Source organism: Nyctereutes procyonoides, unplaced genomic scaffold (assembly GCF_905146905.1).
Source record: "Nyctereutes procyonoides isolate TBG_1078 unplaced genomic scaffold, NYPRO_anot_genome, whole genome shotgun sequence".
Classification (NCBI taxonomy): Eukaryota; Metazoa; Chordata; class Mammalia; order Carnivora; family Canidae; genus Nyctereutes; species Nyctereutes procyonoides.
Window position 1 is genome coordinate 33,905,687 of NW_026575052.1, and position 22,714 is coordinate 33,928,400.

The 22,714-nt window shown below is 36.2% G+C and overlaps 1 protein-coding gene across 9 annotated transcripts in view; it reads right to left on the bottom strand.

Annotated features, from left to right (window-relative positions):
- ERBIN (erbb2 interacting protein) overlaps positions 1 to 22,714 on the bottom strand; it is a 114,029-nt gene that overhangs the window by 77,327 nt on the left and 13,988 nt on the right. For all 9 annotated transcript variants that reach the window (XM_055331237.1, XM_055331238.1, XM_055331243.1 and 6 more), the window contains 2 exons: positions 5,793 to 5,840; positions 1,084 to 1,281 (listed from right to left, as the gene is read on the bottom strand). In XM_055331237.1, coding sequence (XP_055187212.1) covers positions 1,084 to 1,272 — 189 coding nt within the window. In that variant the 5' untranslated portion in view covers positions 1,273 to 1,281; positions 5,793 to 5,840. Of the gene's footprint in view, positions 1 to 1,083; positions 1,282 to 5,792; positions 5,841 to 22,714 lie in introns of those variants that run through there.

A 22,714-nucleotide genomic window follows, 5' to 3' on the forward strand; every position in this document is an offset into this window, starting at 1 on the left:
GGGGGGAAGCTACTGCAGTTTTTCCACAATAAACAAGGAAGTGAGTTGAGAATGAAGGGGATTGGGACTTAAAAAAAAAGTAGCCATGAAAAATTTTAACAAACTGATAATGTAAGAGGATGTTTCATGGCAACAAAACAACTTTCTCTAGTTTTTACATTTCAAAAATGTTAAGTCCTCTATAAAATCTTTTCAAACAAACTGAAATGGGGGCAAATAGAACACTACCTCTAAAAACCTGCTTAATAACAGAATTATTATGTGACAACCGAAAGGATAATTTATTCTCAATTACAATAATGTAGACCAACAACTCACAAAAACTAGAAGAAAAAATTTCTATCTTTGTCTAGCTAAATCTACTGGCTGCAGAAATTGTATAGTCTTACCTACCAAAATGGCACTAAGAAACAGAAATTAAATACAAAATTTTAACTTACTTTCTCAAATATTCAAGCAATTAACTCGAAGAGATAAAGGTTAAAATTGTATTTTAAAAATTTTGGGGTGGGACGCCTGGGTGGCTCAGCAGTTGAGCGTTTGCCTTCAGCCCAGGGTGTGATCCTGGAGTCCCGGGATCAAATCTGAGAGTCCCACATTGGGCTCCCTGCATGAAGCCTGCTTCTCCCTCTGCCTGTGTCTCTGTCTCTCTCTATGTGTCTTTCATGAATGAATAAATAAAAATCTTAAAAAAAATTAAAATAAAATAAAAATTTGGGGGGCACCTGTGTGGTAGAGTAGTTAAGCGTCCAACTCTTGGTTTTGGTTCAGGTCAGGATCTCAGGGTCCTGAGACAGCCCCATGCAGGGCTCCACAGTCAGTATGGAATCTACTTGAGATTCTTTCTCCCTCTCCCTCTGCCCTACCTCCTGTTCATCCGCATGTATGCACTCTTTCCCTCTCGCAAATAAATAAATCTTAAAAAAATTTTTTTTTGAACTCTGCTACATATCTCAAGATAAAATTGAACCAAAAAAAAATGGAAACACAAATACATTGATAGCATTATGGCAACATTGGGGATATCATATTTCTTGCGTAAAAACAACCAACGGCAATTCTTAAAACACAGTATTAACATACCTTTGGAAGCTCTTCAATCTGATTAGCATCTAAATAGAGCTCCTCCAAAGTTTTCTCAAAAGTAAAAATCTCTTTGGGAACCTGTTCCAAACTGCAATGAGAATAATCAAGAGTAGTGACAGTCTCTTCTTCCCCTCGTAGACAACGACATGGTACCAACCGCACAAACAAACTTCGTTTTGTAGTCATTTTTAGACACTGCAATATTCAAATAAAAGTAAATTCAGTTAAAACATATTATGACCAATAATTTTTCAAAAAAAAATTCCAATTCATCGCAATCTATATATCAAGACAGGTACCTCTTTCTTTACACACATCCAATGGAATACATTTAACATTGTTTACTGTCAAAATTTATGTAAATTTATATATACTGAATTTCAAATGAAACTCAAGTACTTTTGTACTATTAAAAAAATGACCCACTAAATAGCTATTTATGTGCTTCTTTAAGACCCATGCTTCATGAGTCTTGGTTATTCTCAACTAGAAAACCCTAATATAACAAAGATATTTCCTTAATTCCTGGGTAAGAGCTATTTTTTTTATTAAGAATTTGGAGGTGCCTGGGAGGTTCAGTTGGTTAAGCATCTGCCTTTGGCTCATGTCATGATCCCAGAGTCCTAGGATCGAGCCCCACATCAAGCTCCCTGTTCATCAAGGGGTCTGCTTGTCCCTCTCTCTACCCCTCCCCCTCTTATGCTCTCTCTCACTCTAATAAAATAAATTTTATTTATTTTAAAAATAAAATAAATCTCTGTAGACTTTGACTACAGAGTTTTGAGTAGGAAGTGGGACTGCAAAGATATTTTCAGGTCTTCCTTAATAAGCCATCAGAATCAATCACTCCTTTAACTTTCCAAGGCTCTTTTTTTTTTTAAGATTTTATTTATTCATGAGAGACATACAGAGAGAAGCAGAGGCATAGGCAGAGGGAGAAGCAGGCTCCATGCAAGGAGCCCTAGTGGGACTCGATCCTGGAACTCCGGGATCATGCCCTGAGCTGAAGGCAGACCACTGAGCTGCCCACGCATCCCTCCAAGGCTCTTCTACATCAAAATTCCAATATATGTCAAGTGTACCTTGTTTCAATTAAATATTGGTCTTTTAATTTTTCTTCTTTCTTTTTTTTAAAGATTTTATTTATTTCTTCATGAGAGACACAGAGAGAGGTAGAGAGAGAGGGAGAGACACGGGCAGAGAGAGAAGCAGGCTCCATGCAGGGAGCCCGATGTGGGACTCGATCCCGGGTCTCCAGGATCATGCCCTGGGCTGAAGGCGGCACTAAACCGCTGAGCCACCCAGGCTGCCCTCTTTTCATTTTTCTAAAGAGCTTATAGACCCTCTTTTTGTGTAACGTTACACACTAGAGAATAAACTTACTTAATAAAGTATATATACAGATTTGTTTCAAGTTAAATGGGGGAAATTAGTGAAAAGTCTCCAGGTTTATTTTTTTTTTTAGATTATTTATTTATTTGATATATATATAGAGAGAGAGAAAGAGAGTGAGTGCACAAGCAGGAGGAGCCGCAGAGGGAGAGGAAGAAGCAGACTCCTCACTGAGCAGGGGGACCAATGCAGGGCTCAATCCCAGGATCCTAGGATCATTACCTGAGCCAAAGGCTGACACTTAACCAACTGAGCCACTGGTTGGTTAATGTTGGTTAAGCAACAATGCTGCTTAAAATTGGCTAATTTTAACTTACATATCCACAGATTAATTCCAACTAGTCTAAGATTATACTACCAAAGAAAAGCCTACTTAAATAAATAAGAATGACTGTTAATCAAGTTAAGAACTCTTTGTAAAATAGGAATTCTTGCTTTAAGCCAGAAGACTCTTAGAGTAATAGAATACTTCTAACCAGGGCCAAGACTAGGTTGAAACCAATGAGGGAAATGGTCTCAAGCACAAAATAGAATGAAGCACCGAAAAAACTCACTAATCAAATTAAATATTTTACTGCATTGTCTTTTAAATTAAAAATCACTGAAAAATAATCTGTTTATGAACAAAATGACTAATACTTAAGTACTGCTTCCAACTGTTCTATTTCAAATTATGTGATATTCTTAAAGTGTTTGACAACTAAGCATTTCTCTTGCAATCTTTTAAAAATATAACTATTCTTGGTCAATCACCATGTGCCAGGTACTGTGCTAAGTTCTTTAGATAAAATACATGTATATTCTCATTTCATCCTCATATATCTAAGACATGTACTATTATCCCTATTTTTCCATAAAGAAACTGATTCTTTGCTCTTACTGCATTACACTGCTCCTAAATACATAATGATAGACGTGAAATCATATTCTCAAAATGAATAAAATATTAATAGGTCTTTACTAGGCACTTCTCCTTTAGAGTTTACAAAAATAAAATACTGATCAGATTCAGAACACACCACTCCAAAGTACGGTACCATGACATATTGAGTTCTTTCAACTTAAGGAATGTGAGAAAACAACAGAAGCAGGAAGGTCATGTTGCTCCCTCCCTTTGCATGTCCTCCCTTTGCACTTATCCAATGAAATAGGTCATAAAGTCCTCATGTGAGAAGTGCCTTCCTTATACCTGGAGGAAAAAACCAGTCTAATCTCTAAAGAATGGAGACGAATCCTAACAAATGGGCTTTATTAAACTTCCCCCAGTTTACTACATTAAACCTCATACTGACTTATCATACTTCTTTCTATGCAAGTCACACTCTTCATCAAACCTAGCATAAAAATACGAAGTTTTAATGGTTTCTTTATGTCCTTACTCTTTATAAAAGCTCCTCTGCCACTTAAAAACTTGTATTAAATAAATTTGCATGCTTTCTCTTATTAAACTGTCTTTGTGAAGTTAGTTTTCAGACCTAGCCAAAGACCCTAAAAGGGCCAAGGAAAATGTTTCTTCCCCTACACTATGAGGTCAAATATAAAAGTTTCTATATGAAATTGCCTCATGGGAATGTAATATATAGCATGGTGATTATAGTTAATAATAATAATGTACTGTATATTTGAAAATTGCTATGAGAGTAGATCTTAAAAGTTCTCTCATAGCAAGAAAAAAAATTTATAACTACATATGGTGATAGATGTTAAATTTTGGTGGACATTTAGCAATATATGCATATATCAAATCATTGTTATACCGTACACCTGAAATTAACATAGCTAGGTCCATTATACTTCAATAAAAACAAAAAAAAAAACTTTATCAACAAAGAAATATCCAGAAAAGTTTACTGAATGCTTATTAAGAATATAGTTTTACTGGTTAGAATGAGCAGTTTTGTTGATCTAATAAGAATTTCAGGGCAGCTTGGGTGGCTCAGCAGTTTAGCGCTGCCTTCAGTCCAGGGCATGATCCTGGAGACCTGGGATCAACTCCCACATCGGGCTCCCTGCATGGAGCCTGCTTCTCCCTCTGCCTGTGTCTCTGACTCTCTCTCCCTCATGAATAAATAAATAAAATCTTAAAAAAAAAATTTCATTGCTACAGGGGAATTTAGCTTATACTTGTGTGTTTATGAGATCCCCAAATTAAAAGATTCCAAAAATGAGTATGAAATTTCTGCTCAAGAGATTTTAAGATTTAAACTGATAAGTTAAGAGGACACTTAAGAACAATGCGGAACTCAATCTGCTCTTTCCAACATGGTAGCCATTAGTCATGTGGCCATCTTAACCATTTTTAACTTAAAATTCAAGTTAAATTAAATAAAATTAAAAATCTAGTTTCTCAGTCACACTAAGCACATTTTAAAAGCTCAACAGCCAAATGCGTGGCTAGTGGCTACTATACTCAGTAACAGAAGACAGAGAACATTATTTCTATCAGTGCGGAAAGTTCTGTGGGACAGTGTTGGTTTGATGTTTGAAAATATTATTCTGTTTATCAAATTATAAATATTGCATGCTTATATTTATATAATATGATAGTACCAAAGAACTGGTAAGATATGGCCTAAAAATTCCTGAAATTGTAATGGATTTGAGAGTATAACTGCTAGCTGAGAATAAAGGGCATGAAAAGTTTATGACCAAATATATGTAATTAAAAAGAGTGTATCTTAGATATCACCTGTGCAGCACACATGAAGCATAAGGCAATTTATAAGACAGAGTAATTGTTAATGAAGGTAAAACATGATGGGTGGTCAGAAGTTTTACAACTTCTAAGAAGAGACTATGACTTTAAAAAAGGAAATTAGATGCTCTAGGAAACAATTTACATCTTAAGTAAAAATTTCCTGTGGACAGAGCTATGAAGAGAGCAGTTTTAGATCTCAGATTGAATTCAGTGAGCCTACAGCCCATACAAAAATGAACTCTAATTTATAGCAGATTAAAACTGCTGATTGCTAAGAAAGGAGGGGGAACTTCATTACTGAGGGAATGGGAGGAAAGTATCATATGAAAGAGAAATAAATGAGTACTAACAACCAAAAAGAGCCTCCCTTATACAATACTAAAAGGAAGTAAACCAGAGGAAGAAAGCCTGGCCTGTTTTCAAAAGGAAGTGATCAACATGGGAACAGTCATTAGAATTTTAGTGTTATGATAACTAAGAGCCACTTTATAAATCGGAGTTAACAAGGGAGACATAAAAATATTCTAATCAAATGGAGAAAGAAAAGCCAACCAAGAAAAAAAAGGCATAACAACAAGCCAAATACTTTCTAACAAAACAAATTAAAGCTACTTACCACTGGGTTGAATTTATCTCCCTGATGTTTCTTAATTGAGCCAACATTCTGTGGAAACCAAAATAAAGAAACAAAATTAACAATAAAAAGAGATCTTGGGACACCTGAGTGGCTCAGCAGTTGAGTGTCTGCCTTTGGCTCAGAGCGTGATCCTGGAGTCCCAGGATCGAATCCCACATCGAGTCCCACATCGGGCTCCCTGCATGGAGCCTGCTTCTCCCTCTGCCTGTGTCTGTGTCTCTCTCAGTATATCTCTCATGAATAAATAAAATATTTAAAAATAAATAAATAAATAAACAAACAAACATAAATAAATAAAAAGAGATCTTTATGGCTTTAAAGATCATCTCTTCTAAATTCTTATTTGCATCAAAATGTAAATTATAATTCTCAAAAATTCACTAGTATTAAACACACAAATTTGCTAAGCTTTAAATACATAGCTAGCTTCTTAATCAGTCACTGGATTGTTTTTAATTATTTTTAAACTATGGTAAGCCCTCATCTGTATCAAATAATAAATACCCAACTACCACTAAAATCCCATTTATTTGAAACTACTGAGAAAGAATAAGGTTTTTCCAAACAAATAAATTCAAATAACCAATTGTATTAAATTTAATAGTTTTTCAAAAAATATTTTCTTTAGGTATGCTTGAGTGGCTCAGTGGTTGAGCATCTGCCTTGGGCTCAGGTTGTGATCCCGGGGTCCTGGGATGGAGTCCCACATCAGGCTCCCCACAAGGAGTTGGCCTCTCCCTCTGCCTATGACTCTGCCTCTCTCTGTGTGTCTCTCATGAATAAATAAATAAAATCTTTCTTATGTATGTATGTATGTATGTATTTGAGAGAGGGAGCACACAAGTGAGAGTTGGCAGGGAGACGGGGAAGAGAGAGAGAGAGAGAGGGAGAGAGGGAGAGAATTTGCTCAGTGCAGCAGACTCTGCACTGAGCAAAGAGCATGATTCAGGACTCGATCTCATGATCTCAATATCATGACCTGAGCCAAAACCAGAAGTTGAACACTTAACCAACGAAGCCACCCAGGCACCCCTATATTCAGTAGTTTCTGATGGTTCTGTAAAGCAATGGTAATAGACGCTCAGATTCTATTCCTCCCTTTACAGAAATTTTACTTTATTTGGGGTAGTAATGAACCCAGCTAAATATCCACAATAGATCCTTTCAAGATGGATGGACAGGGGTCGGAGGACACAGTTGAGATCAGTGACATATGAAGTCTGCTTTGAGAATGGAATGGGGTTGGTTATAGGCAAATATTTGTGCTCCTTATCTAGGGATAGATATAAACATGTCTACTGAGGCAACAACAATCCTATGACCATGAGTCAACAAGTCTGAGTATTAAAAAACAAGAAGGCTGACAAAGAAGAGAAACAAAACAATCTGGGGGTCTCTAATAGCAGTGCTGAGGAAATGGACTTTTCTCTTCTTTTTGGAAATGGACCATGTTAAACTACTGCCTTTTTCTGGATTTCTTGGTATGTAAGAAAGCTAACCCCCACCCACCCACCCCCACCCCCACCAATTAATTTAAACCATTGCAAAGCTTCCTGTACCTAGAGCTGACACATTACAAAGTGCAATAGCCTAAACCCAAAACAGGAACATTAAGAAATACATAAATACATCATAATCTTTTTCTTAAAAATTTGTAATGCTACTAAGTTTGTGTTTCAAAATTTTAGTTATCCTAAATTTATTGGGCTATTTTTCTCTGTGCCAAATGGTTTAGTACTGCTGAGTTGTTTAACCTTTCCCACAAGTTCTACATAAAGTACATGCCACAAAAAATACCTCTGTGTATAGCAAGCAAAGATGGTCACTAAATTTGTCATTCAACATACTCCTACAAATGTGATAATCTGGTAAAATGGAATTGTCAATAAGCTGAAATGGAATATGGCTATGGAAGACCAGGTTGGAGAGAAGAGAGATGTGAACCTTGTGTTTAGAAATGTTAGTTTAAAATACCTGAAAGATGTCCTAGTAGGATCTTTAGTGTGCAGTTGAATATGGGCATTCAGAGATATGGGGACAGATCCAAGCTGAGGATATAAATTTGGAAGTCATCTGCTTAGAAATGATATTTAAAGCAAGGAAATTACATGAAAGCATCAAGAGCATGAGCATGGACACAAAAAAGAACAGGTCCAATGACTGAGCCCTGGGATGTTACAAAAATAAGAGATAAGAAAGTAAAGATGGAACCAGCAAGGACACTGAAGAGAGACAGTGAGTCAAAAAAAAAAAAAAGAAAGTGATATATCATAAAAGCAAAGTGAAAATATTTCAAGGAGGAAGAAGTTATTAACTATGTTAAAGAGAATTTAGAATTAACAATGTGTAAAAAAAGATCACTGATTATCTTGACAAGATCATTTAATGTGGAGGGGTAGAAACTAAACAAAATTTGGAGGTGATTCAAGAAGAAAGAGGATAACCTGACAGCAAATTCAGACAACTCAGATAATTTGGCTACAAAGGACATTAGAAAAACAGAGCAGTAGCAAGAGTATAATGTGAATCAAGTGTTACAACATTTGATTTGTAAGCAGATAGGGATAATCTAGTTAGAAGAGCCCATTGGTAAATTTCCATAAAGAGATTTGGGCAACAACTCATAGATTGTCTTAGCAAGATGTCCTACCAATAAAAAAGCTGCTCATAAGGAGGAAAACAAAACACACCCTGCGTGCAATAGTATGACTAGCTAAATAAAACTCATATAGGTTGTTTCTTAAAAATATAGATTACTAGGGACACCTAGGTGGCTCAGCAGTTGAGTATCAGCCTTTGACTCTGGGCATGATCCCGGTCCCGGGATAGAGTCCCACATCGGGCTCCTTGCAAGGAGCCTGCTTCTCCCTCTGCCTGTGTCTCTGCCTCTCTCTGTGTCTCTCATGAATAAATAAATAAAATCTTTAAAAATATATAGAAAGAGATCACTGTGCCTTCTTTCTAGAGACTCTTTTTGCAAGATTTTATTAATTAATTAATTAATTAATTAATTTGTGAGAGAGAGAGGGAGAGAAAGGTGAATAAGCATGTGAGTGAGGGGAGGAGCAGAGGGAGAGGACCAGCCGAACTCTGCACTAAATGTGGAGCCCAGCGCAGGTCTCAATCTCATGATTCAGAGATCACAACCTGAGCTGAAACAGTCTGACACTTAACCGACTGAGCCACCCAGGCATCCTTCTGGAGATTCTTATTTTGGAGATTAGATAGAAACTCAAGATTCTCTATCTTAAAGTGCTGATGTAATTCTTTTTGTGCAACATTCTCAACGATAATCAGCACATGGTCAATCTTATTTCATCTGTGTTCAAACCACCATCTTTCCTCCCTCCTAATTCTCTACCATTATTCTGACAGACTCTCAGCTTGGGTATTACTATAAGGTGAAAAGTGAAGTCACTATAAAGGTTTTTAAAATACAGTATGTTATACTTCCCCATCGATTTAAAGAGATCACATGATATACCTGACTAGATTTGAGAGAGAGTTTATTGTTGGAGCAATCTTTCTAAATGAGTTCAAAAGCTAAAATGTACAACAAAGGATCATCAGGCATGCTCACGGCTATGAGCAGTCAGCGGTTATATAAGATCATTTTAGTTTGATTATGGCTATCCTGGTGTTTGTTAATCTATATTCGCTATATCTGTCCTTAGTACTGAGGCATTTAATGGACACTATTAACCCATTACAGGTAAGTAAATGAATAATCAATAATGAAAATATGGATATGAAGAAAATATATATAGAGAAAGGTCAGAAACTGGGATGCCTGGGTGGCTCAGTGGTGGAGCATCTGCCTTTGGCTCAGGTCGTGATTCCAGGGTCCTGGGATTGAGTCCCACATCAGGCTCCCTGTAGGGAGCCTGCTTCTCCCTCTACCTGTGTTTCTTTCTTTCTTTTTTTTTTTTTTAAAGGTTTTGTTTATTTATTCATGAGAGACACAGAGAGAGGCAGAGACACAGGCAGAGGGAGAAGCAGGCTCCATGCAAGGAGCCCGACGTGGGACTCGATCCCGGGTCTCCAGGATCACACCCTGGGCTGAAGGCAGTGCCAAACTGCTGAGCCACCGGGCTGCTCTGCCTATGTTTCTGTCTCTTTCATGAATAAATTTTTTTAAAAAGGTAAGAAATTTGTACAATGAAAAAAACTATAAATGCTATACAAAAGCATTGGGTCCTGAAGGACAAAAATCAATAACTGAATATACAAAATGTGCTATGCCTATAACATATACAGCAACAAAGAGATAGTTCCATATTTAGAGCTGTAAGACTAACATCAATGTCTGAACCCTACTGGCCTGATTCTAATCCAGTAGAAAGCTGAGAGTTTCTTCAATATTTGCACTACTAATCCAACTTTCATAACAAACCATTGTTAGCCTAAACATGTTTTACAAAAATGTTAGTGGTGAATAAAGTTGTAGGCATACATATTGAAGTTACTAAGGAGTGCCACATTTGTATAAATTTCCGTCTTACATTCCTACAGATTATTTACATATAGAAAGGGACAGATCCTTACAGTTTGGAAACTGCATACGTCCATGTAACCAATAGCAATGACAATATAAAATCTACTTTAGTGAATAAAAGTGGCAAGAGGGGGCATCCCTGTGTTGTTCCTGATCTTAGAAGAAAGGCTCTCAGCTTTTCACCAGTGAGTAGAATGCTAACTGTAAGCCTGTCATATATGGCTTTTACTATATTGACATATGTTTCTTCTACACCCACTCTGTTGAGAATTCTTATAACTGGATGTTGAATTTTTGTCAGATGCTTTTAAAAAAAGGACAGGTTACTAAGTCGTCTTAGAATTCACCAGTGAAGCTATCAGCTCCCCCCAGAGCAAATAGGCAAGAAAAATAAATAAAAGGCATTCAAACTGGAAAGGAAAAAGTAAAACTGTCACTATTTACAGATGACATAATGGTATATATAGAAAATACTAAAGACTCCATCAAAAAAACTGTTAAAACTAATAACTGAATTTGGTAAAGTTGCAGGATACAAAAATCAGTTTTTTATTCACTAATAAAAAATTATCAGAAAGTTGGGACGCCTGGGTGGCTCAATGGTTGAGCACCTCCCTGCAGCCCAAGGCGTGATCCTGGGGTCCCGGGATCGATTCCCACATCAGGCTCCCTGCGTGGAGCCTGCTTCTCCCTCTGCCTGTGTCTCTGCCTCTCTCTTTGTCTCTCATGTATAAATAAATAAAATCTTTAAAAAAAATTATCGGAAAGAAAAATTTTTTAAAATCCCATTTACAATTGTATCAAAGAACAAAATACCTAGGAATAAAGTTAATGAAGGAGATGAAAGATCTACATATTGAAAATTCTAAGATATTAATGAAAGAAACTGAAGATACAAATAAATGAGAAATTATTTCATATGCATGAGCTGCAAGAATCAGTACAGGTAAAATGCCCATACTACCCGGAGCAATCTAAAAATTCAATGCAATCTCTATCGAAATTCCAATGCCATTTTTCAAAAAATACGGTCAATATTTTTACCCAAACACAACGGGTAAGGTAAAGGGCAGTCCCTTCAATTAATGATAGGGGGAAAACTAGAGTCAGACAAAAGAATAAAACTTGACAACGTTCTTACACTATACACAAAAATTAACTCAAAATAGATTAAAGGCTTGAACCTGGGGCACCCGGGGTGCTCAGTCGGTAAAGGGTCCAACTCTTGATTTCAACTCAGGCCATAATCTCAAGGTTATGAGATTGAGCCTTGCATGATGCTCCACACTCAGCATAGTCTCTTGTCCCTCTCCCTTCTCCAGCTTGTATGTGCTATCTCTCAAATAAATAAAATCTTAAAAAAAAAAAAAGACAACAAACCTAAGACCTAAAATCATAAAATTCCTAGAAGAAAATACAGGTGGGTAAGCTTCTTCAGGTAGGTCTTGTTAATGATTTTTAATCTGACACCAAAAACAAAAATAAGTAAGTAGTACTACATCATAATAAAAAAGCCTCCGGCACAGCAAAAGAAACCATCAACATAAGGAAAAGGTAACCTACAGAATGGGAGAAAATACTATTATTCAAAATATCTAAAGAACTCATACAATTTAATGACCAAAAAAAATTCAATTTAAAAATGGGCAGAAAATCTGAACAGACACTTAAAAGAAAAATAACAAGTAGCCAACAGAGAGATGAAAAGATGTTCAACATCACTAATCATCAGGGAAATGCAAATCAAAACAATAATAAGATATCACATCCCACAACTCATATGGCTATTATCAAAAAGACAAGAAATAACAAGTATTGTTGAGGATGTGGAGATAAAGGAACCCTTCTGCACTTTTAGAGAGAATGTAAATTGGTGCAGCCACTATGTAAAACAATGTGGAGGTCCCTCCCTGAAAAGAAATCCAGCTATATGATCCAGCAATTCCACTTGTGCATATTTATCTGAAGAAAACCTCTCTTGGGGCACCCATGTGGCTCAGTGGGTTAAGCATCTGCCTTCAGCTCAGGTCATGATCCCAGAATCCTGGGATCAAGCCTCACACTGAACTCTCTGCTCAGGAGAGAGTCTGTTTCTCCTTCTCCCTCTCCCCCAACTGGTGCTTTCTCTCAAATAAATAAATAAAATCTTTAGAAAAGAAATATCTCTTTCAAAAAATTTCTCCAGCTACCAATCTATTTCTCTGCTTTCCTATACAATAAAATTCCAAACAAGTTGTCTATATACACTGTCTTCAATTATTTCATCAATTGTTCTTAAATCCACTCCAGTCACACTTTTGTCCCCATCACTTCAATGGAAACTATTCTTCTTAGTTCATCAATGGCTCATATATTGCCAAATTCAATAGATAAATTCTAAGCTCACATCTCACTTGAACTGTTTCATTAGAAGCATCATTCCCCTGCTTATTTCCACATTTTCTTAGTTTCCAAAACATCACAGGCTCCTAATTTTGTTATTACACCACTAATTATGCCCCAGTCTCCTTTTCTAGTGCTCTTCTTCATGCCAACCATTTAACACATATAGTCACCAACAACACAGATTTTGGTCCTCTTCTCCATACTCATACCCTTGGTGATCATACAGTTAAGTCTTTAAATGTTATCAACTCTTTAAATAATAAGTACTCAAAAGATACCTGTCCTAGTTTGGGTTCTCCCAAAAGAAAAGGATCAGATAAGAACTTAAGTACAGGTAGTCTGTCCAGAAAATGACCTGAGGGAGCAAGAGTAAGGCAGAGATTTAAAAAAAAAAAAAAAAAAAAAAAAAAAAAGAGAGAGAGCACCAATATAAAACATCAGTAGGAATCAGAATGGGAATAGCACATATAAAAATTATTTCTGGGGGCAGCCCCAGTGGCACAGCGGTTTAGCGCCTCCTGCAGCCTGGGGGGTGATCCTGGAGACCCAGGATCGAGTCCCCTGTGAGGCTTCCTGTATGGAGCCTGCTTCTCCCTCTGCCTCTCTCTCTCTCTGTGTCTCTATGAATAAATAAAATCTTACAAAAATTATTTCTGGGATGCCTGGGTGGCTCAGTCAGTTGAGAGTCTGCCTTCAGCTCAGGTCATGATCCCAGAATTCTGGGATGGAGCCCTTCATGGAGCTCTCTGCTCAGAGGGGAGCCTTCTTCTTCCTCTCCCCCTGCTACTGCTCCCCTGCTTATGCTCTCTCACTTTGTCAAATAAATAAATAAAATCTTAAAAAAAACATTATTTCTGTACTTTGGAGTAAATGTAGATCTTTATATTGCAAAACAAAAAAAGTCTTTTAAAAACATATTACTAAATTCAATATATAGTAATGTTTAAATTTTGCATGACTTACTATAAAATATAAATCATAAAACAGTCTCAGGAAATAGAAAATCATGGATGAAATTTAAGAGTTTACCAATAAATCACTATTCTAAAAGACACCAAGCACTTAAGTGCTTGCAAATTTAAAAGGAATGGAATTTGATTGCAAGATTTAGGGCTCATAAGAAATATGAGAAAATTCTCAATTCTTATTACAAATTGAATATAATTCTGATATCAACAATTATCAAAGTTAGCATACTGCATCAATATAACATTTATATTCGAGAATACTTCAAAAAACCAGTTAGTTAAACCTAAATTATGTAGGAGAAACTCAAATACAGTAGTAATACTAAACATAGCTATGGAAAATGAATTCTAGGAATGCTAAGAGAAAAAAAATCTATTAACAGTACATCACACAGATGAAAAGGGGGTAAAATGGATCTTCTTGACAACACCATAAGGAATTTTTAAAAAGGCAACATTCATTCTCAACAAAAGTCCTAGAAACAGAATATTTACTCAATAAAAAAACATTTGCACCACATTCATGAAAAAAATACTAGAAAAAATCCATTATAATTCAAAAAATAATCTTATCAAGCAAGTGAAAAAGACAACCCACAGTATGAGAGAAAATATTTGTAAATCACATATCTGATAAGGGAATTGTATCCAGAATACATAAAGAACTATTACAACAATAAAAAACACAAAACTTAAAAACAGGTAAAGGATTTGAGGAAGCATTTCTCCAGATATACTAATGGTCAATAAACACATGAAAAGGCACCCAACATTATCAGTCATTAGGGAAACACAAATCAAAATCACACTGAAATAAAATTTTATACCCATTAAGAATGACTACAATAAAAAAGACAGGCAATAACAAGTGCCAGGGAAGATGTAAAGAAACTGGAATCCTCATATGTTGCAGACAGAAATATAACTAGGAAGTCACTTGAAAAAAGTTTAGCAGTTCCTCCAAAAAGTTAAACATAGTTACCATATGACCCATCAATTCCACTAATAGTTATATAATCAAGAGAAGTGAAAACAAACCCTCTCTGAAAAACTCACAGCAGTATTACCTATAGTGACCAAAAAGTGGAAACAATTCAATACCCATCAACTAATTAATGGACAAACAAAATGTTGTATATCCACACAATAGAATTATTATTCAGCTATAAAAGGAGATTAATTACTGATACAGGATACAACATGGATGAGCTTTGACAACATTATGCTGTGGTAAAGAAGCCTTACACAAAGGTCACACACAGTATGATTCAATTTTTAAAAAAGATTTTACTTATTTATTGATTAATGAGAAACACATAAGAGAGAGAGAGGGAGAGAGGCAGAGACACAGGCAGAGGAAGAAGCAGGTGCGGGACTCGATCCCAGGACTCCAGGATCAGGTCCTGAGCCTAAGGCGGTGCTCAACCACTGAGCCCCCCGGGCTGCCGTATGATTCAATTTTTATGATATGTCTCAAAATGGAAAATTCATAGTGGGGCACCTGGGTGGCTCCGTGGGAGCATCTGCTCAGGGCGTGATCCTGGAGTCTGAGGATCGAGTCCCACATCGGGCTCCCTGCATGGAGCCTGCTTCTCCGGCTGCCTGTGTCTCTGCCTCTCTCAATGTCTCTCATGAATAAATTTAAAAAAAAAAGGCAAATTCATAGTAAAAGGAAGTAGATTAATGGTTGCTAGGGTCTAGGGCTAGAGGCAACAAGAATGACTATTAATGTGTACAGGGTTTTTTAAGGTGATGAGGTATTTTGGAATTAAATGATAGTTATAGACCTTCATAAATGTACTAAAAACACTGAAGTATATACTTTCAGCAGTGAATTTTATTCTACGTCAACTATAACTCAATTGAAAAAATATCTAGGGGCATCTGGGTGGCTCAATTGGTTAAGCGTCCGACTCTAGGTCTTAGCTCAGGTCTTGATCTCAGGGTTCAAGCCCAGAGTAGAGAAAAGAAAGAAAAAGAAAAAACACCTTAAAAAAAAATACACCAGTTAATGCCATTATGACGTATTAACACAACACATTCCAAACTGCTTTCCCAATGCATTCAGTAAGCACTTGACTTTTTTCTTAAGATTATTTAACCGCTTCCCTCTCTCTTTAAAAACTTAAGATAAATTACTTACACCCAGAAGTCCATAATCTAATCCCAATTTATCTTTATACAACTTAACTAGAGTCGAATCCTTTGCTCAGGTGAGGTATTTTACCTTCCTGTGGACTCCTCATTCTACCCACCACTGTTGGCAATTACTTCTTCAGTTCTTTATGTGGTGTTTTAAATGAAGAGAGCTATAAATAAAATATGCTTTTATGCAGTGTGTACACTGTCCTAGAAACTGAACCAAACCTGCTGAAAAACATGACCTGATTTGAGAATCCTGGACATGAATACCACTGCTTGAAATTCCATTAGTTACATATTCTGGATCCTCTAAAATCAACCTCTATTAAAATGAAAAATTCACATGGTGCAGACAAGCCCTCACTTCCTAAGGTGAATTTCCTCCTAAGCATACTTCTTCCTGGGTTCAAGAGAAGAAACCATGACCAAAGATCAGAAAAAAGGTGAGAACTGGCAAAACAAAAACTAGAAGCCAGTCTGAATCCTCACTTTTCTGTAAGGCTAATGTGTTTGCTTTAGGGTTAACTTAGCCTAGGTATGATTATAAACATCACAAACAAACAAACAAAAATAAAATAAAATTAAAATTAAAAAAAAATAAACATCGCAAACCTTTCAAAGAAAGAAAGCTAGAACTCTCAACACCTTGTTACACAAGATTTTTGAAGCTTATCAGTAAAATTTAAAAATACCACCACTCGGTAAAAGCTGTAGAATTCAGATTAAAATTTAGTCATAATATCTGTAATTCTATTAAATCATTCCAAACATCGCTTAGGGCTAAAAGACTCATCTCCCTGAGATGCTCGAAGAGATCAAGAGTCACATGCTCCTCTGAGCCAGCTAGGCACCCCAAAGGCTCATCTATATTTTAAGTAAAATAGCATCAGATTCATAGGAAAGAATAAAAGAGAAAATTTTAAGCTGCTTCTACTACTCAAATATTATTTTTTCTTGTTTTTTAGCCACACCATTTAGTTCCCTATTTATTTAATGCCGTACTACAAAGGTCTTGGGGGAACATAAAGTATAACATGTGGTTGTGGTTCTCCAATCTCAAAGGGCTTAGAAATATAATAGGGGATACAAGACAAATTCAGTTTAGAAAAACTTTGGGTAATAATTACATGTCAGTGTAGTCTCATTAATGGTAACAAATGTACCATTCTGGTGGGGAATGCTGATAACTGAAGAGGCCGTACACATGTGGAGACAAAGGTTATAACAGGAAAATCTCTGTACCTTATGCTCCATTTTGCTGTGAACCTAAAACTGCTCTGAAAAATTAAGTCCTTTTTTAAAAAGGACAACTAGTCCTAATACTTATAACAAAAAAGGAATGGGTATACCTTAACTGGAAGAACTACAATTTCTGTCAGTGACATTCATATTCCAACATGCAACCATTCAGTGTTAAATAACACCTCACTGTAAAGTCATGTCTTTCAATTAACTGAAAAGTCTGTCTCTATATTTTTAAAGCCACCTCAATGAAACTGGGACATCACGGGAATCAAAATTTGACATTTCCTGGAACTATGAGGATTTTTTAATAGCAGACTTTGGACTGGTTATACTACTGGAAATCTGAAAACCTCTTAAGCTAAAATCATCTGTATTATATTCTTTGGTGTTTTAGTGGTCTCAGTAAAGCATTCACATTAGGTGCTAGGAGGACATCTAAACTTGCCTCTTGAGGAAACTACAAGCTTTATAATGTCAAGAACACCTTGCAGAGAAGGAATGGCCTTCTCTCAGACATAAATACTTCTCACCTTTCATAATTTGAAAATAAACATACCATTTCCTCAACTGATTTCCAGTCCACCAATAAGCAAAATAGAATTGTGATATGTCATTCCTTCATTAGAAAACAAAATTCTGAAATTGTCTGCTAACCAGCTAGCCCAAATTAGAACAATGATGAATAGAGCAGTATAAAAAAATCCATCCACATCTAATTTACCCTTAGGATCAAGTTAGAGTACAAAAAAAAATCTGTTTTTTTGAATTACATTATCTTATCCTTGTATATAATCCATCTTCACTGAGCTTTTTGTATTTATGCCCTATTTATTAAGAATATCATTATTTTAAAAAATTGAAAAAAAACAACTTTTTCATTATGAAAAAGAGCCCGAGAGCTATAGAATATGAGCTATTTAATTATTGTCAACAATATTGTCTATTCATTACTCAGTAGCTCTTACAGAAGAGTATTCAGATTTTAGAAATCATTTAAAATTACAAGGAAAATCTTTTGGCTCCTCTGTAGATACATTTCTTTATTTAGAGTAATGAAAACCTTGGCTCCCAGGAAGCTTAGCTGAATCTAGTCTATCACAGCAATCATGCTAAGTTACTTAAAAACTATTCATTTCCTTATTCATTTCTTTGGATGTGACTTTCTATTTCTACTAACTATAGTATTTACATCCTATTAAAAGTAACCCCAAATCTTATATTTATGAAGAACTATTAAAAATAATGTCAATTTGGGGGATCCCTGGGTGGCTCGGCGGTTTAGCGCCTGCCTTTGGCCCAGGGCGTGATCCTGGAGTCCTGGGATTGAGTCCCGTGTTGGGCTCCCAGCATGGGGCCTGCTTCTCCCTCCTCCTGTGTCTCTGCCTCTCTCTCTATCTATCATAAATAAATAAATAAATTTAAAAAAAAATAACGTCAATTTGAACACAAAAGGATCTTATTTAAGTAATTCTATCATACAATAAAAGAACAAAAGATATTTAAAAGAAAAAAAAAAGGCTGTTCTTTTATTTATTATCTGAAAATATTCAATAAGGGGCACCTGGCTGGCTCAGCCGGGCTCTTGATCTCAGGGTTGTTAAGTTCAAGCCCCACATTGGGTATACAGATTACTTAAAATAAAAAAAAAAATCAAAAAAGATCAACAAACAAACAAAAAATGCTAAAAAGTGACACAGCAAACTAACTGCTTACGTAGCTGAAGGGATCAGTGGACCCTGGCAAAAGAACCCCTATAAAAGTCAGTTTCTTCATTTACCAAAATAAAGGTAGGGCTACTTACAGACTAAGAATATAATTAAGAAAGACTTAATGTATTTATTTGAGCCTAGGACAGTTCTTATAGCACAAGGCAGGTACTTAAATGCTCTTGTTATATATACAGCATCTAAAGCTAGGAGAGAATAGACTTGAGACTACATACACCCTGTCCTCCATAAATCTATCCCAAGTCCTTGCTCTGATGCATGAAGTAGACTAGATATAGGTGAAACACTGTCATGACGAAGAAACTGTACTCTGTAAATAAGTAGACACAGTGAAACCTCTTCACTTCATACACAGTTCAAAGTATTAAACACTACACTCTGAAGAAGATGCCCAATAATACTACATTCCAATGCATGGCAAAAAATAGTTTAAAAAGTGTATAAAAAGTAAACTAGCATTTAGTCTATCGTTTTAAGGCAAACGCTATTCTCAATATAACTAAGTATAAATTTAACAAAATATAGGTATAAATTTACTTAACAAATATATACCAAGAATCTATTCTTTCTGTGTTAAATACTGTGCTATGAAAAAATGGATGGAGGGGCACCTGGGTGGCTCAGTCAGTTAAGCGACCAACTCTTGATTTTGGCCCATGTCATGATCTCAAGGTCGTGGGATCCAGCCCCACGAGCCCTGTGTCAGTCTCCATGCTCAGGGGGTAGTCTGCTTCTCTCCCTTTCCCTCTGCCTGCCCATCCCCCCTCACACAGAGTAGCATGCACTCTCTCTCTAAAATAAATAAACATATTTTTCAAAAAAGGATGGATGTCAAATATATAAAATTTATAATTTATATAAAATTTCATCAATCATCTACAATAGAGCTACATAAAACAAAATTGCTCATAATAAAAAGAGGACAAAAAAAAACCTTTTAAAGATTTTATTTATTTGAGAGAGCGTGTGGGTGAGCTAGCTGGGCAATTATCTCAAAATAAAGGGTTTAGTTCCAGAAAGAAGCCTGAAATGAAACATTTATAAACCGGAGGAGACGAGAACACTAGCACTTTTACTTTAAAAAGAAAAATTTAGTTAAGCTAATCAAAATATCCACTAACAATACAAAATGATTTATGTACTTAAGTTTTAAATTAAGTAGCCAAGCACTCTTTAAAAGTTATAAATCCAGGGGTGCCTGGGTGGCTCAGTTAGTTAAGCATCTGCCTTCAGCTCAGGTCAGGACCTTGGGGTCCTGGGATTGAGCCCCATGTTGGGCTCCCTGTTCTGGGGGAAGTCTGCTTCTCCCTCTCCTTCTTACTCTCCTCACTGCTCATGCTCTCTCTCTCAAATAAATAAATAAAATTTTTTTAAAACATTTTCTTTTTTTTAAAGTTTATTTATTTATTTATTTATTTATTTATTTATTTATTTATTTATTTATTTATTTATTTATTTATTTATTTATTTTAGACATAGAGAGAGAGAGGCAGAGACACAGGAGGAGGGAGAAGCAGGCTCCATGCCGGGAGCCTGACGTGGGACTCGATCCTGGGACTCCAGGATCGTGCCCTGGGCCAAAGGCAGGTGCTAAACCACTGAGCCATCCCCCTAAAATCTTTTTTTTTTTTTAAAGTTATAAATCCATACTAAAACTCCTCAAAGAAAACATAGTGGAAACCTCCAGGACATTGGATTTGGCAATGAGTTCTTGATGACAACACCAAAGGCAGAAGCAACAAAAGAAAAATTAGACAAATTAGATTTCATTAAAATTTTAAAATAAAAAATATTTTAAAATCTGTACAAGCAGGGATCCCTGGGTGGCGCAGCGGTTTAGTGCCTGCCTTTGGCCCAGGGCGTGATCCTGGAGACCCGGGATCGAATCCCACGTCGGGCTCCCGGTGCATGGAGCCTGCTTCTCCCTCTGCCTGTGTCTCTGCCTCTCTCTCTCTGTATGACTATCGTAAAATAAATAAATTTAAAAAAAATAAAAAATAAAAAATAAAATCTGTACAAGCTACTATCAACAGGGTAAAAAAAAAAACCCACAAAACAGGAGAATATATGTGCAAATCATGTATCTGGTACAGGATTAATATCCAGGGTACAGAGAACTCCTAAAGTTCAACAACAAAACAACCTGATTCAAAAATGGACCAAGGGCTTGAACAAACATTTCTCCAAAGACATAAAATAAGCACATGAAAAGTGCTTATGGCCCATAAGTATGTGAAAAGATGTTCCTATCATTCATCATTAGGGAAAAGGAAATCAAACCTACAATGAGAGGCGCACCTGGCTGGCTCAGTTGGTAGAGCATGTGACTCTTGATCTCTGGGTTATGAGTTTGAGCCCCACAACAGGTGTAGAGATTACTTAAAAAAACAAAAACAACCACAATGAGATACCACCTCATACCCACGAGGATGACTACTTTCCAAAACAAAAATAAAAATAACAGAAAATAAGTGTTGCCAAGGATATGTTGAAATTTGACTCCTTGTGCACTATTGGTGGCCACTGTGAAAAACAGTATAACAGTTCCCCCCCAAAAAAATAAATTGTCATATAACCCAGCAATTCCATTTCTCCATATATAACCCAAAGATTTAAAAGTGGGGTCTCAAAGAGATACGCATTTTTACGGCAGCATTATTTACAATAGCTAAAATGTGGAAGCAACCCAAGTGCCCATTGACGGATGAATAGTTAAGCAAAATCTCGTATATACAATAGAACATTCAGCCTTAAAAAGGAAACTGTGCATCTGCTACAACATGGATGAACTTTGAGAACATTATGCTAAGTAAAATAAGCCAGACACAAAAGGACAAACATTGTATGATTCCGTTTTTATGAGGCACTTAAACTAGTCAAAATCACTGAGACAGTATAATAGTGGGTTGCCAATGGCTGGGAAGAAGAGGGAAGGAAGGGGAAGTTATTGTTTAATGCACACAGAGCTGCAATTTTGCAAAATGAAGAGTTCTGAAGACGGACACTGGTGATTAATGCACAACAGTATGTACTTAATATCGAGCTGTACACTTAAAAATGGTTAGTGCAGTAAATTTTGTTATATGTATTTTACCACAATCAAAAAAAACTGTAAGTCATAAATCCAAAGAAGGGAAGACTTAAATACCTGAGGAACCTTCAGTGGAAACAATGGTACTTGAGTTGGACTTGATGGATGACAATGTGTAGAAAGAAGCCAAATAGGAGTTGTAGAATAATCATTAAAAAGTTTAGTGATGGGAATGCTCCCACTTTCATCTATAATTGTGCCTGCCTGTTTCTGAGAAATGAAACAGGTCAACATTTAAACATTATTTTTCCAGAAACTAGACATGAATCACCAAAAGTTTATAATTTCTTTAAAAGTCAGCTTCCAAATATTCAATACGGGTGATTTTACATTCTGTAGTTATTCCCACATATATGCCAGTAAAAGGTAACTCAGTCTTCTCAAGTAATGCCAAGTATCCTAAGAGAATTCTTAGAATATCCCCAGTTCTTCTCTCTCATCCTTTACAAGGCTGCTGTCATTAATTTCACCTACCCATAAACCGTCCGCAACGCTATCACTAACAACGGTGGACACAAGTCCTTGCACATTAGTCAAAACTCACAGAATGTATATCAGAAAGAGTAAACCCTAATGTAAACTATGAGTTCACAAACTGTAACAAACATAAGTTAACTAAAGGATAAACAGGAATGGAGTAGAATATATGGGAACTTCATACTTAAATTTTCAATTTTCCTGAAATCTGAAACTACTCAAAAAGTAATGCTTTTTAAAATTTGAGGTGATAGGGGCTGGCTCAGTCAGTTGGGCACCTGCCTTCAGCCCAGGTCCTGATCTGGGGGTCTTGGGATCCAGCCCCTGTCGGGCTCCCTGCTCAGAGGGGAGCCTGCTTCTCTCTCTCTTCT